Below are 13,499 nucleotides of genomic sequence, written 5' to 3' on the forward strand. Positions count from 1 at the left end.
TATATGGTTACAAGCGATAGAACTAAAATAAGACAATTACAACAAACGTTCACCATTTTAATTTAAATACATTTAAATTCTACAAGACACCTAATAATATAAAATGGTTCGATTAAATGGCTTTAGTGGAGATTAAATATTAAAATATATAAAACACAAAACTAAAAAACTTATAAAAATTCAGTAAACTTATTACTTCTTCAAAAATAAGCTATAAATCATCTAAATACACTATATCAATTATTGAAAATCATCTAAATACACTATATAAATTATTGAAAACTGATTTAAATTCAGTTTCGCGCTGTGGTTGCCACCTCGTGAGCTATCGATAGTCAACACTCACGTTTAGTACTGCCTAGCAGTACTACTCACATATACATACCTCTTTTGCCATTTTTATCATGGCGATTTCTTTTTGACATTTGACTACGACTGGGCGCACGTGTTTTCTGGCAAGGCTCTGTGCTAAATTATAGTAAAATCAAAGTGAGTATTGGAATGTGCGGCATTTGATTGGCGTGTTACTGATGCGACCATTGTGTGTACTCCATTGAACAGATGAACCCGGAGAAGCTGAAGAAGTTGCAGGCGCAGGTGCGCATTGGCGGCAAGGGCACCCCCCGCCGCAAGAAGAAGATCGTCCACTCCACGCCCGCCACCGACGACAAGAAGCTGCAGTCGTCGCTTAAGAAGCTGTCGGTGAACACAATTCCCGGCATCGAGGAGGTGAACATCATCAAGAACGATGGCACCGTCATCCACTTCAACAATCCGAAGGCTCAGGCCTCGCTGCCGACGAACACGTTCGCCATCACGGGTCATGGCGAGAACAAGACGATCACCGAGATGGTGCCCGGCATCCTGACGCAACTGGGTCCTCAGGACATCAACCAACTGAGGAAGCTGGCCACGGATATTGCCAACAAGACCGGCGCCGGCGGCGCAGCCGGCTCTTCGGCCGCCGATGCCGGTGACGATGATGTGCCCGATCTGGTCGAGAACTTTGAGGAGGTGGCCATCGCCGGCACAAAGGAGGAGAAGTCCGGTGAGGTGGCGGCCTCCGCTTAGGCAGGTCCAACCCCGCCCACCCGGGCAAATCACACCATACACACCGAACACAAAAACATACATACAAAACATACGGGGCCAGGGAGCAAGACGAAGGGGCAGGCATACAGGACAGGACCCACACCCCAGATGCCGGAATTACACCTACCACTTACCCATTCCGGTTCCAAATCGGAAACGGATCCACTCCGGACTGCGGACAGCGCTTCTGCCCTGGATGGGCCATCCTTCATGCTCCCTTCAGCCACTTTTTTGGGGGTCATGCTACACACTATACTAAAATACAAAAATAAAGGCATCCGAGTGAGCGCTGAACAGAACACATAAGCATAATAACTATACTTAACATACTAAGGGAACCCTTCAATCTTAATCTAATAGTAATAGTTTGGAACCGACAAATGTATTTTCCAAAGCGATTAAAGCACGTTTCCTTAACCAAAAAACCGCAGTCCAAACAACACACACAGTCTAATTTTTGCCGCCCTCCCCCAAGAACAAAACACAGATGTATCTATAGATATATGCGCTCTCTTAATACACTATATAGTATATATGTATATGATACGGTTTTCGGAAGAATTGAGACGAGGTGATTAGGGGAACAACGCAGACACTCCAGAAGAATTCATTGCCAGGTCGCGAGGACAGAGAAATATATTTTTAGCACTAGCTCTTACCGATTTTTCCCAAATTCCGACTTTTCGATGTAACCCCGCCCTCGTGAAATCCTCAAGTGAGAACGTAAACAAGCTGAGACCACAATTTCGATTCGAGAACAATGTACCCAAATTGTTGAAAACACTTTATTATTTAAAAACTCTTGTTTTAGACCATTCATTACATGCATTACATTAAATGAGCTGTAAAAACCAACGACCAACCATTCATATTTCCAGCATTTCTTATAGTTTAATGCCTATTTTTTCTTTGCTTGCATAATCGACATGTGTGTGAGTGGGCCTGTGTGTGTATGCATAGCAACGCTCTTGTGTGAGGTTTTTGAGGTGGTTGGAAAGGGGAGGTGCGGCGCAAAACACGCGGCTGTCGAAAACTTGTTGACATTGGGAATAGTAAGTCTAAAATCCAGATGGTCAGAAGCCTCCTTCGAAAGGAACTCTGACCTGTTCGCAACATACGAATTATCTGTCCGAATCCAAAGGTGGGAAAGTCATAGAATGCGGTACATGACAAAAAAATTTATATATATGTATATATTTGGTATATGGTCCGAACATCTTGAAAATGAGTCACGTTCAACTTAAAATTGGCTTAAAATTGAGATTAGGCCAGTTCAACCGGAAAGTTTCTTGAAGTTTCTACGTACACTACATGTATATGCATAAACAAGCGATTGCGGTTTGTTATCACATTTTGACGACCTATAACGTATTAAGATTAATGCAAATGCTAGTAGCTTTATCAGTTGCGAGGTCGTTTGAAGTAAAAAACTCATATTTGAATGTTGAAAATATGTCAATTTAATTGATGTTTATTAGGTGTCCAATTGGTTTTTGTTTTGATTTTTTGCCCATTTAAATTTGCCGGTTGCCCTGCCAACTTGTTTTATACACATACATGCATTCGTAATACTTCGTTTATAAATTATATGTAAAAAAGAATTTAAAAATATTTTTGATGTCAAAATAAAGCATTATGCGCTAACGTTTCGGAAATACTTCTTTAAAATATAGTTTTCAATAAATAAATGAATTATAAATAATATTAATGTTAAAAACTCTAGATTATCTAAAGATTTAAATAGCTCACACCAGTGTAAGTGCCACTTATGTATACATGTATGCATGTATGTTATAGAGTTGCCAGATGTAAGAGAAGAACTGCCGCCACAAAATCAAAACAAATTAATTTCAATTTTAAACTTTATGTTAACCTACTCTATACAACTTTAAACTGACTAAAGTGTGCGCATTTCCTTTTTACAAATGCTGCAAACGACCTTGCAAGAGACTCTACCAGAAACTGGAGTATCCACACGATGGAAAACCGGTGCTCCGCCTTCAGGAACAATCCTTTTCTGCGGACTCACACGGATATTGTTTGGCTTTCGTTCGCTTTCCACGCAGCAGCAGAGGAGGAAGCTCAGTGGCACTGCCTCACCCTCTTCCAAAGTCTGGGGGAGATTTCGGTTTCTGGTTTCTGGCAGCAGAAGACTAGCAAATCCGCCCAAGATCAGCAGAGCTCCCATCACAATTAGCGGAAGAACGAGCATTTGCTGACCCTGCAATGGGAAATGGGTGAATATTATGGCAAACACTAATCCCCTGAGCCGCACTCACCATATGATTGATCATGGGAATCACTATAGGTCCAACCATGGCTATTACCGAGCTAAAGCTCATGCCTAGTCCCCGCACCACCGTGGGATACAGTTCGGATGCCAGGAGCGGCAAGACTACGAAGGACGAGCTAATGCCCATCTTGCCCACGCAGTAGAGCAGCAGTGTGATGTCTGGATACAGGAATGTGGCCACGCAGGCCACTCCGCCTACCAGCATCGAGATAAACAGGATCCAGCGCCTTCCGAAATAACTCAATCCCGGCCAGAGGAGCAAATATGTTGGCAGTTCCACCGCCCCAGCCAGGAAGAAGTTCCAGATCTCATCGCCTCCGAGCGCAGGAGCATAGTAGCTTAGACCCACGTATACACTTGTGTTGGCAAACCAAATAAGGGTGATGATCAGGGTCTTTCGACGCATATTGGGTCCTCGGAACAAGTCCAAAATGCCATAGTGGGTGGTCATTGAAGATTTGGATTCCGCAGCCCTTGTGCTTACCAGTTTTCGCTGCAACCTTTCGACAAAATCCCTGTTTACGCGCACGCCATTCACTCTGGCCATTACTTTGAGGATTTTAATGGCCCTCCTGGTTTTTCCCACGGCCATTAACCATCGTGGTGATTCCGGTAGCACGAAAAAGCAGGAGAAAAGCATCAGCAAAGGCATGGACACTGCCAAACTGAGTTCCCGCCAATCACGGACGATGTAGATAACTCCGGCTAATACCACCAAGCCTAAGGAGTAGGCGATATTCGAGACGATCGTGCAGAAAACTCTCCTCTCCGGTCCCACCAGTTCTATGGCCAGAACATAGGGACTCGCTAGAATGGCTGGCACCGTCAGTCCTACCACAAAGCGCAGTCCCAACCAAGTGTAATAGTTCCAGGCAAAGGCACTGGCCGCGCAGGCAGTGATCTCAAGCAGCAGATAGGCGTAGAAGGAAGGCCGCCTGCCCCACAGATCCACTAGATATCCAAATACATAGTTACCAAGCAATCCGCCAACACCGAAGATCACAAGCGCCAAAGTCACAAGGAAGCTGCGGTCGCACACCAGATTCCACTAAAAGAAAAAAGAAGTAATTACTCTAATATGACGTCATAGGCGCTCTGGGATAATATAATATAAGTTTCCTCTACCTCTTGAACCACCGTACTAGAGTATATGGATTTGTCGTAGTGCCAGCCATGTTGACAGGGCACCACCTGCGCCGTATCCGGTTGCAGCTTGAGCAAATCCTCTGCCTGTTGCCTAATCAAATCCGGAGGCGGGCGATACTCAAGATAGCGCACTATATCGGTGTAATTTCTCGCGTACATGGAACACTCGGCATAGGCTCCATTGCGGTTACGCGGAATGCTCAGGTTCTTAACAAGCTGCACGTAGTCCTGCGTCCAGGGCTCCAACTCAGGAACCCGACAGAAGTGCTGAGGTGTGGCCGCAATGAACAACTGGCTAGAAAATAATCATGTAAGGTAATTACGAACATTTACTGATGCAGTACCTTCAAGAGGCGAAAAGGTAGACGAGGCAAAGGTAGATGCTATCGCTTTTATAATAGGTATTGCAAGTAAAAATCCTACTGAGTTTTTTTTAATATTATTTTTTACAGCCTCTTTCTTATAGAAAACCAAAAGAGAAGGACCAACCTATAGGCGTGGAAGGCACAGGGCAGCGCGGCAGGCAATAGAACGGAGCAGATTATGACCTTCTGGTAGAGCCCAAAGGAGCCCACCTCCCGCAGCACTTCGTCGAAATCCATGTCCGCCCGTTAGCCAGACGCTCGCGCAACTGACGATCGCGCCGATCACCTTGTCCACATTCAATCCAGCCCAGGAACTGGTGGCGCTGCAGGGGTTGATTGGACATAATTACATTATGGCCTCTCGTGCGCATTAATTAATTGGACACCGCGGCGTGGACAAGGTTCGAACTAGTTGAGCGCCCCAATCCCAGCCAAAATTCCAAATCAAAACGAGCACTCGACAACGTTGGATTAGTTAGTCGGCTTGTATTTCATCGCGTCTAAGGTGGCACTGGGCACATAAAATTAAGTTACATCTATAAAACTGGAATAGAAGCTATGGATCATAATGACCAGTCTAATTGCGAGACAATCCGATAATGGTCAGTATGTACATGAAGATGTTAATAATGTCCAGGTATAGGTTTAGAGCGGCAAAGATGTATTCCTCCGGACTGATGGAGTACTTATGATTACCGCCCAGCATCAACTGGGTATCGTACACCAAGTAAACGGAGAAGAGCAATGCTCCCAAGGAGGCATAAACCAGTCCGATCACCTTGCCCGGGATGAAAATAGCGATGATGCCAAAGATGATGAAGACCACCAGACAGGCCACCAACACTCCTCCGCACATCGTAAAATCGTACTTGGTCTGCAGGGCAAACAGGGTGAGTCCCAGGGCCACCGCAGCCGTAATTCCCACTGCCATCAGCACCTCATCCGCCTGATACTGTCCGGCGACCATTCCCAAAAGGAACGACTCCGCTACGGTGAACAGGAAAAGGAAGATGAAGTTGAGAGGCGTCTTACGGCGTACACTCTCGCAACAGGCCATGCATATCATGGTCACGATAAGAACAGCCTGATTTGACAAAATATAGATTTTTGTTAATCAATATATAGCGTAAAACTTGTAAAAACTTACTAAGGCTATCCAAAACAGTGCCGGATTTTTTTGCACCCATTCCTGCGAAGCTTTCGAGAACGTGAATACACTAACAAAACCGAAAGTGATCAGCAACTGGCACTAAAAATAGACCAATATCAAAGATTAGTTGCAGGAAATCAATAAATTTTTAATTTTAAATCCAAAGTAGACATGCAATAAAACAAATAAGTTCATTGTTTGGACATTTTAAATGTATACAAATGTGCCATGTTTTTATTCCAGTTAAAATATCAGCACTTACCATCAATATTAAGTAGACCTTCCGGATAAAGCCCTTCCGAATGCTCTGGTCATCGAAGGCGAAGCTCTTGTCCGCTTCCGCATCTGTATATGCGCCAGTTTCATCGCCTGTGTGGTTGGAAGACAATTCAAGAAAGCAGGAAAGTTAATACAATGACTAACCGTACTGAAAATGATTGTCGCTGCTCATGGCTAAATTGCTATGACTAAATTTTAGTAACTAAAGTTATGGTGCTCTTTGCCTGACTGCCAGCAACGTGCGAGTGTTTCAGCTTAATGGAACCGAATTGCCCTTTCCAGGTGTTCTCATATGTCTGTATGAGTTGAGATTAGCCGGTTACCGACTCTTATCAAAGCCCGTCACTTCTAGATAAGATTTGTATATTGATGTCGGTGAGCAACTGATATTGCCACCATACAATTTGAACACGCTTATTCACTCTCCCTTCGATTGGGTGAATCAGAATATTTGGGCTCTTGCAGAAACTTATTCAGCTGTCTTATCAGATGAAAATGCGGCGAGAGATTTATTTTGTATCCCCTTGCAGAGAGGGGACGATGCAGTCAATAAGCTTTCTACAATAGCCACATCGATTATCTAATCTAGAATACCTATCCGCAACCAATTTCGTTTGGTTCAGCCCCATCCAAGTTTTACTTGCCTTGCTGGTAGTGATACATTTTATAGCTACGCCCAGCTGGAATTCACACGAACTACTAAACAGTTGGCCGGGTCAAACGCATGCTACGGGGCCAGCCCGAAATTAAAACACCCACTTCTTCTTTTTGTGGTGGTGCAGATAACAAAGTAAACTTAGGCAATGATAAAGAAAAAAGAATGACGATACTGGTCTGGAGTCTAGAAGTAATCCAACCTACGGCGTCGCTCTGCCGTTGCAGACTAAAGTTGCATCTGGTGGGGTGGTGGCTGCCTGGTTGAACTGGATGAACCACTGACGGAAGCCCCACAATGCTGGGGTCTGTGGCTTTAATAAATAGATGCGCTTTATTGTTGACTTTAAACTCAGTGTCGCTGCAGGGATTACAATGTTCGGTACTTGATTCATAGTTGAAAAATCGGGATTCCTCGGTTAAGTTTTATGTTTTAACAATTACAAGCCATCTTGCTTATATGTATACTCTCACATAAATATGTTTATACGTAAATATTTATTGTTGTTTTGTGTATCTGAATAGCATATCATTTGGTATACATACATACATATAATTTTGTTTGCTTTGGAAAATTTGGAAACATCCAATTGGTTTGCACCTCAACTTAAGCAAGAATATAACGTATGTAACAAAAATAGCCGCATTTAGCTGCCATCTAGAACTATAAGGAAAAGGGAAATTAGCAAATACAACGCGAAGTAGATAGATCGTAAGTATTTGAGCAATTCGTTAGTTGAAGATTGCCTCCACTGGGGGAGCACACCGATGAGATTACGCGACAACAATATTCGTATTCGGATTACAGAATAACCCGGCTAAACAGTAAACAATATTTGGAAATAGAGCGGAGCTTAGTCGCGTGACGCTCCGATTATAGTCAGAATGTACATGAAGATATTGATGATGTCCAGGTAGAGGTTTAGTGCCGCAAAGATATATTCCTCGGGACTGATAGAGTATTTGTGCTCGCCGCCCATCATTAACTGTGTGTCGTAGATGAGGTAAACGGAGAAGAGCAGCGCTCCGATCGAAGCGTACACCAGTGTTATGGTCCTTCCCTTTACGAAGATGGTCACAATGCCGAATATGAGGAAGACCACCATGCAGGCGATCAAAATACCGCCAATCATAGTAAAGTCGTACTTGGTCTGCAAGGCGAAGAGTGTTAGGGCCAGGCAAACCGCTGCTGTTATGCCCACCGCCAGAAGAACCTGGAATAAAAATTTCGATTTAATTTACTACATATCGTACATAAATCGAAGTACTCACCTCTTCCGGTGCATATTTGGTTGCGGAAACTCCCATTAAGAACGACTGAGCTGCTGTAAACAAACCCAAGAATATAAAGTTCGTCGGAGTTTGTCGGCGAACACTTTCGCAGCAAGCCATAGAGAGCATGGTTACTAACATCACGCCGAGAGCAACCCAAAAGAGCCACATGTTATTCCTAGCAAAGGTTTTAGTGCCGTCGTGATATACAAACAGGGCAACAGCTCCAAAAGTAACGATGAGTTGTCCCTAAAGAAAATGAAATGATGATTTAGTGTGTATGCTTTCTATGCGGTAGTATTCTAAGCTCACCATCAGAATCAGGTACACCTTACGTATGAATCCGCGCCGGATGCTTTGGTCGTCAAATGAGAAGTTCTTGGGCTGGCTCTCCGGATCATCGTAAACTCCGTAGCCGCCAGCAGATGGTGGTGGCTGGATGAATCCCGGCTGGGGAGCATAACCACCTGGTGGAGGCCCCTGTCCGTAGGGCTGTGGATAGGGTTGGGCACCTCCTTGGGCATAGGGTGGGTAACCTTGCGGAGGTCCTTGAGGTGGATAGCCGCCCTGAGGCGGATATCCGCCATATCCTCCCTGAGGGGGATAGCCGCCGCCATAGTTGTACTGCTGGTTGGGATCTGCGGAATAAGACATCTCGATTTAGTTTGTTATCTAAAAAGGAGCTTCCAACGTTGCGCTACAGCAATCTGTCTACCAAGAACTGTAAAATCTAAATGAAACGCTTCGCCGTAACGAAGAGATGCGGGAAACCAAGAAACAATCTCGAGCAAATATGTACATACAACCATGATAAGAAGGGACAAGTACAATGTGTAAAGAGAGAGGAGTAATGGAAATGAATCAGCTCCAAACTTATTGAGCATTCAACGGGTCGAAAAATCCCGGGACGAACAAAAGCATGCGATCAGAAAACGGGTAAGCTGTAACACTCGCTTAGAAGTTAAGAAGATTGAACCTTGGTATTGGGGATACTGGGGAACACTTTGCCAGGACATTCTCGAGGGACTTCGCTTTAGGGATTTCTAATTCCGAAACCGCTGTGGAGTAAACTTAGATCCAAAAAGAATGTGTTAGCACGGCTTGTCATTATTCCACTCACCTTGCATTGTTTCGATGTTGTTTTACCTGCAAAGACAGATGATAAGCAATCATTAGCTAATTTAATTAGCGGCTAAGAAATGTGCGCACTCTTTGGTGGCAAGCAACTTTAATTATCAATCGATTTGCCACTTGAGTACAGCTTGAGAAACTTCGACACCGTTTGAATTGTTGTGGCCCCATGACGTGTACCTCTCAAACTTTTGGCTGTGTGTACTCCGGAAATGGCTAGGGCCATTTATGAACCTTACCTACACGTTGAACCGCGAGCTTAGGCGCTTTAACCAAGTCGCAGCTATTAAATTAGTTCAGCCGGAGCACCACCAGTGCAAATAATACACACACAGCAGCTCGCTGTATACAAAGTGGTGACTCACTTTTGGAAATTACCAGCTTCTCGAAATTACCGGGAAACCACACTATTATAATTTTCTTTGCCGTGTCCTATTACTTTCCTATTATTTAAATTATGCTCTTTAGATGACCTATTACCTCTGTATTACGTTGCAATTTGATCAAAACAAACAAATGAATTCTGTTTTACTGAGTATTTGTTTTTTCTATAAATTTCAGAGATGCGCCTCTGACTGTTATCGAAACACACATGTAACAATCGATGGGATGGAACTTTTTTAAGGAGGTGGTAAATTTTTAGACTAAATTAGCCTCGGCTTAAATTTTAATTTTATCTAGCAAGTACCACACCTTGGTAAAAAACGTGTATATTTTGTCAGAATTAGTTCTTCTATATATACGATTATTGCAAACTTTTTATGATATGCTACAATTCCGTTGGGTTTTTAACAACATACAAATCATCTTGACATATTTTAGCAATCACTATCTGTCCTACGATTTTTTTGAGGCTTATATATCTACCAATTTACTATTGGTATTAGTTTTCACGATTAGTCAAGCGCAACTTAATTCTTAGGCTGCTGAAACAAGTGACGACACAAATCAAAAATGGTACCAGATAAATGCGCCACCCTAAGCACGCAAACATCCATCGATACCTATCGATAGGCGGGATAGAAATTCTCTAGACTGCACCGCGCTGCTGGCATGTGCAATAGTACACGACGCTGGTGAAATCAATTCGTTTGTGTATTAAAAGGGCAATATCTAGCTGGTAAGTCGAGTGCACTCGTATGCACAATTGAAACAACCAATTAGGGAGGAGACATCAAGTGAATGCCATCGGTAAATGATCGGATAAAAGACCGCAAAGTTTAGGTTATGTGCAAGCCGCTAGACAAAGAGTGTTCCTCAGCCCCCGGAAATATTTGTGGACATATGGCTATTAGAGGAGGAGATTGGGTCACTGAACTGCAGCCCGGAAGCCAGTGTCGCTTATTCGCAAATGGGGCACTTCATCCGCCAAGTGCTATTTATAAAACCATGACGCAACGCACACCATACTCCTCCTTTTTCGCCTGTTGCTCGCTTATCGATACTGTGTGGTTTACGTTCTAGTTTTGTGACCCTCTTGTAAAATATACATCATTCCCTTCCTTACAGCCGTTTTTGTGCATTCCAAGATGGTCGAGGAGAAAGAGAACGTGGCCAATGGGGAGCAGGTCTCCAAAAAGGGAGCTAAAAAGCTGGCCAAGGCCGCTAAGGTGAGAAGAATCTTCGATTTGGGGACGTGGCGTGTCGCTATTTTTGAACCTCTGATAACAGCTTTAATCTCTATTTGTACAGAAAGCCGAACAAAAAGCGGAGAATGCCTCCGCCGTGGCGGCTAATAATGCTGGCGGAGATTCTGCCGAGGATCACGCCGCCGGAAAATATGGCCTTTCCGAGATGATCCAATCCAAGGACAAACGCATTGAACGCAACTTTGTCCCAGTTTCGGAACTAAGCGGTCAGGTGGGCAAAGGACTGGTTTGGGTGCGAGGACGCGTCCACACGTCTCGAGCCAAGGGAAAGCAGTGCTTCCTCATCCTGCGTCAGCAGAGCAGCACGGTGCAGTGCATCCTGGCTGTCGGTGATGTCATCTCCAAGCAGATGGTCAAATTTGCGGGCAAGTAAGTTATCATCTTTCCCAGTTAAGATAAAATTTACTGAGGGTGTTTAACAAACAGCACTTCGATATCGAATCGGAATTGGGCAGGTCATATAGATATTTTCACCATACATTGATAAGATAATATATTGAAATCAATCAAAGGTTTATGAAATGATGAACATATTTCGAATTTTATTGTTGCAAAGATGAACATTATTATTGACCGAAGAATTAAGCTGAAAACTTCTTTTATATTTTCAGTATCCCCAAGGAAAGCATTATCGATATCCAAGCCAAGCCAGTGGCGGTGTCCGGCAAGATTGAATCCTGCACAGAGCAGTCGCTGGAATTGTCCGTCGAGCAGATATTCGTAATTTCCCAGGCCAAGGCTCAGTTGCCGTTGCAAATCGAGGATGCGTCGCGCCCCGAGAACGCCGATGATGCGGAAGGTCTCAATATTCGCGTGAACCAGGACACGCGCTTAGACAATCGAGTGCTCGACCTGAGGACCCCGGCCAATCAAGCCATTTTCCGACTGGAAGCGGGAGTATGTCGTCTGTTCCGCGATATTCTCACCGAGCAGGGCTTCACCGAGATACACACGCCAAAAATCATATCGGCGGCCAGTGAGGGTGGTGCCAATGTGTTCACCGTGAGCTACTTTAAGGATTCAGCCTATCTAGCGCAGTCACCGCAGCTGTACAAGCAGATGGCCATCGCCGCCGATTTCGACAAGGTCTATACCGTAGGTGCCGTATTCCGTGCAGAGGATTCGAACACCCATCGGCACTTGACCGAGTTCGTAGGCCTTGATCTGGAAATGGCCTTTAAGTACCACTATCACGAGGTGCTGCACACGATTGGCAACACGTTTACGGCCATTTTTAAGGGACTGCGTGACAAGTACGCGAAGGAAATCGAATCTGTAGGCCAGCAGTTCAAGGTGGATGCCTTCAAGTTCCTGGAGCCACCACTTATCCTCCAGTTCGCCGATGGCGTGGCCATGTTGCGCGAGGCTGGTGTGGAGACGGGCGATGAGGAGGATCTGTCTACGCCCAACGAGAAGCTGTTGGGTCGCCTGGTCAAAGCCAAGTACGACACTGACTTCTACATCCTTGACAAGTTCCCGTTAGCGATACGGCCCTTCTACACGATGCCTGATCCGAACAATCCTGTCTACTCCAACTCCTACGATATGTTCATGCGCGGCGAGGAGATCCTGTCCGGCGCGCAGCGTATCCACGATGCCGAGTACTTAATGGAGCGAGCCAAGCACCATGGCATTGGTGAGTACCCCCTACAAATAATAAGTAACAGGTAGTTTTTACTTACGTAACTCCTAAGGTCAGCTTAGTCACAAGATCCCTCGCTAAACAATAATTAGACTGCAATGAGTAAATAGTATATACATATGCCTATCTTAAGTGCTAATATTGGACTTTGGCAGATAAGAAGTGCAAACTTATCTACTCTAACAAAATGTCAGCACTATAGCGTAATTCTTAATTAACGCCATATTTATTTGTTTTCTAGATACCTCCAAGATTGCGGCGTATATCGAGTCCTTCCGCTATGGATGTCCTCCACACGCTGGCGGTGGTATTGGAATGGAACGCGTGGTGATGTTGTATCTGGGATTGGACAACATCCGCAAGACTTCCATGTTCCCACGCGATCCCAAACGACTAACGCCTTAAACACGCCAAACACAAACGACTTACTCTTTAGATTTGAATCCAATTCGATGAAATCATTGTTTTACTTTCCCTGTGACTTTCCAAGCATTCAGTTCTTTTTATTTTTACGCCAATCCCATTTGTGTGTGTTTTATCCTTTTTTCTCAAGACTAACATGCTGCGAAGTTGTTAAACAACGAGAAAAATGTACGGGAAGACTGCCTAGAGTCAAATTTATTTGGAAACTCGTAAAAAATAAATATTTGCGCGTATGTTTTGTACTTTAATAACTGCTTTTAATATCTTGGCTGGTGATTTTGAAATTGGTTAAAAGGTTCTAAATATTAAAGTAGAGTGAATATTCACTTTTTATTTAATTTTTTGTTGCATAGTTTTAGGGTGTTTAAAAAGGCTTCGAATTTTGAGTCTTGTAGTTTATTGA

At 44.0% G+C, this 13,499-nt stretch overlaps 5 protein-coding genes across 13 annotated transcripts; 2 read left to right on the top strand and 3 right to left on the bottom strand.

Moving 5' to 3' along the window:
• Nucleotides 1-366: 366 nt before the first annotated feature.
• Nucleotides 367-1,936, top strand: LOC6546629 (transcription factor BTF3 homolog 4). The gene is made up of 2 exons (XM_001975809.3): nt 367-489; nt 562-1,936. The coding sequence occupies exon 2, from the start codon at nt 562-564 to the stop codon at nt 1,069-1,071; it is 510 nt and encodes a 169-aa protein (XP_001975845.1). The 5' UTR covers nt 367-489; the 3' UTR covers nt 1,072-1,936.
• Nucleotides 1,937-2,981: 1,045 nt separating this feature from the next.
• On the bottom strand, nt 2,982-5,324 carry LOC6546628 (carcinine transporter). The gene is made up of 4 exons (XM_001975808.3): nt 5,021-5,324; nt 4,511-4,826; nt 3,372-4,433; nt 2,982-3,313 (listed from the first exon to the last, which is right to left on the bottom strand). Exons 1-4 carry the CDS (start codon nt 5,131-5,133, stop codon nt 2,990-2,992), a joined length of 1,815 nt encoding a protein of 604 aa, XP_001975844.1. The 5' UTR covers nt 5,134-5,324; the 3' UTR covers nt 2,982-2,989.
• A 38-nt stretch (nt 5,325-5,362) lies between these two features.
• On the bottom strand, nt 5,363-7,260 carry LOC6546627 (protein lifeguard 1). Of its 2 annotated transcripts, none has more exons than XM_001975807.3 (4): nt 6,970-7,260; nt 6,309-6,415; nt 6,044-6,145; nt 5,363-5,980 (listed from the first exon to the last, which is right to left on the bottom strand). In XM_001975807.3, the coding sequence occupies exons 1-4, from the start codon at nt 6,986-6,988 to the stop codon at nt 5,474-5,476; spliced, it is 735 nt and encodes a 244-aa protein (XP_001975843.1). In that variant the 5' UTR covers nt 6,989-7,260; the 3' UTR covers nt 5,363-5,473. The 2 variants fall into 2 exon arrangements, with proteins under 2 accessions (XP_001975843.1, XP_015012492.1); XM_015157006.2 differs by lacking the exon at nt 6,970-7,260 and adding an exon at nt 6,470-6,926 and having other exon boundaries at nt 6,309-6,391.
• A 34-nt stretch (nt 7,261-7,294) lies between these two features.
• LOC6546626 (protein lifeguard 1) lies at nt 7,295-10,003 on the bottom strand. Of its 7 annotated transcripts, none has more exons than XM_015157004.2 (5): nt 9,748-10,003; nt 9,372-9,397; nt 8,564-8,889; nt 8,252-8,500; nt 7,295-8,193 (listed from the first exon to the last, which is right to left on the bottom strand). In XM_015157004.2, the coding sequence occupies exons 2-5, from the start codon at nt 9,376-9,378 to the stop codon at nt 7,834-7,836; spliced, it is 942 nt and encodes a 313-aa protein (XP_015012490.1). In that variant the 5' UTR covers nt 9,379-9,397; nt 9,748-10,003; the 3' UTR covers nt 7,295-7,833. The 7 variants fall into 7 exon arrangements, with proteins under 7 accessions (XP_015012490.1, XP_015012487.1, XP_015012488.1 ...); XM_015157001.2 differs by lacking the exon at nt 9,372-9,397 and adding an exon at nt 9,228-9,321 and having other exon boundaries at nt 9,622-10,003; XM_015157002.2 differs by having other exon boundaries at nt 9,622-10,003.
• A 381-nt stretch (nt 10,004-10,384) lies between these two features.
• LOC6546625 (aspartate--tRNA ligase, cytoplasmic) lies at nt 10,385-13,344 on the top strand. Of its 2 annotated transcripts, none has more exons than XM_001975805.3 (5): nt 10,385-10,502; nt 10,892-10,992; nt 11,075-11,400; nt 11,643-12,667; nt 12,915-13,344. In XM_001975805.3, the coding sequence occupies exons 2-5, from the start codon at nt 10,912-10,914 to the stop codon at nt 13,076-13,078; spliced, it is 1,596 nt and encodes a 531-aa protein (XP_001975841.1). In that variant the 5' UTR covers nt 10,385-10,502; nt 10,892-10,911; the 3' UTR covers nt 13,079-13,344. The 2 variants fall into 2 exon arrangements, with proteins under 2 accessions (XP_001975841.1, XP_026836662.1); XM_026980861.1 differs by lacking the exon at nt 10,385-10,502 and adding an exon at nt 10,511-10,573.
• The last annotated feature ends 155 nt before the right edge of the window (nt 13,345-13,499 follow it).

This window comes from Drosophila erecta, unplaced genomic scaffold (assembly GCF_003286155.1).
Source record: "Drosophila erecta strain 14021-0224.00,06,07 unplaced genomic scaffold, DereRS2 tig00000092-arrow-pilon, whole genome shotgun sequence".
NCBI classification, from domain to species: domain Eukaryota; kingdom Metazoa; phylum Arthropoda; class Insecta; order Diptera; family Drosophilidae; genus Drosophila; species Drosophila erecta.

Coding starts and splice junctions, on each gene's coding strand:
- LOC6546629 (XM_001975809.3), top strand. CDS start 562: ATGAACCCGGAGAAGCTGAAGAAGTTGCAGGCGCAGGTGCGCATTGGC.
- LOC6546628 (XM_001975808.3), bottom strand. CDS start 5,133: ATGGATTTCGACGAAGTGCTGCGGGAGGTGGGCTCCTTTGGGCTCTAC. Junction 4,434..4,510: donor CTAGTACGGTGGTTCAAGAG/GTAGAGGAAACT, acceptor TTTTTCTTTTAG/TGGAATCTGGTGTGCGACCG. Junction 3,314..3,371: donor TTCCCATGATCAATCATATG/GTGAGTGCGGCT, acceptor TTCCCATTGCAG/GGTCAGCAAATGCTCGTTCT.
- LOC6546627 (XM_001975807.3), bottom strand. Junction 6,146..6,308: donor AGGTCTACTTAATATTGATG/GTAAGTGCTGAT, acceptor GTCTATTTTTAG/TGCCAGTTGCTGATCACTTT. Junction 5,981..6,043: donor CACTGTTTTGGATAGCCTTA/GTAAGTTTTTAC, acceptor TTGTCAAATCAG/GCTGTTCTTATCGTGACCAT.
- LOC6546626 (XM_015157001.2), bottom strand. CDS start 9,267: ATGTCCTGGCAAAGTGTTCCCCAGTATCCCCAATACCAAG. Junction 8,501..8,563: donor AGGTGTACCTGATTCTGATG/GTGAGCTTAGAA, acceptor CATTTTCTTTAG/GGACAACTCATCGTTACTTT. Junction 8,194..8,251: donor CCAAATATGCACCGGAAGAG/GTGAGTACTTCG, acceptor TTTTTATTCCAG/GTTCTTCTGGCGGTGGGCAT.
- LOC6546625 (XM_001975805.3), top strand. CDS start 10,912: ATGGTCGAGGAGAAAGAGAACGTGGCCAATGGGGAGCAGGTCTCCAAA. Junction 11,401..11,642: donor ATGGTCAAATTTGCGGGCAA/GTAAGTTATCAT, acceptor TTATATTTTCAG/TATCCCCAAGGAAAGCATTA. Junction 12,668..12,914: donor AGCCAAGCACCATGGCATTG/GTGAGTACCCCC, acceptor TTTGTTTTCTAG/ATACCTCCAAGATTGCGGCG.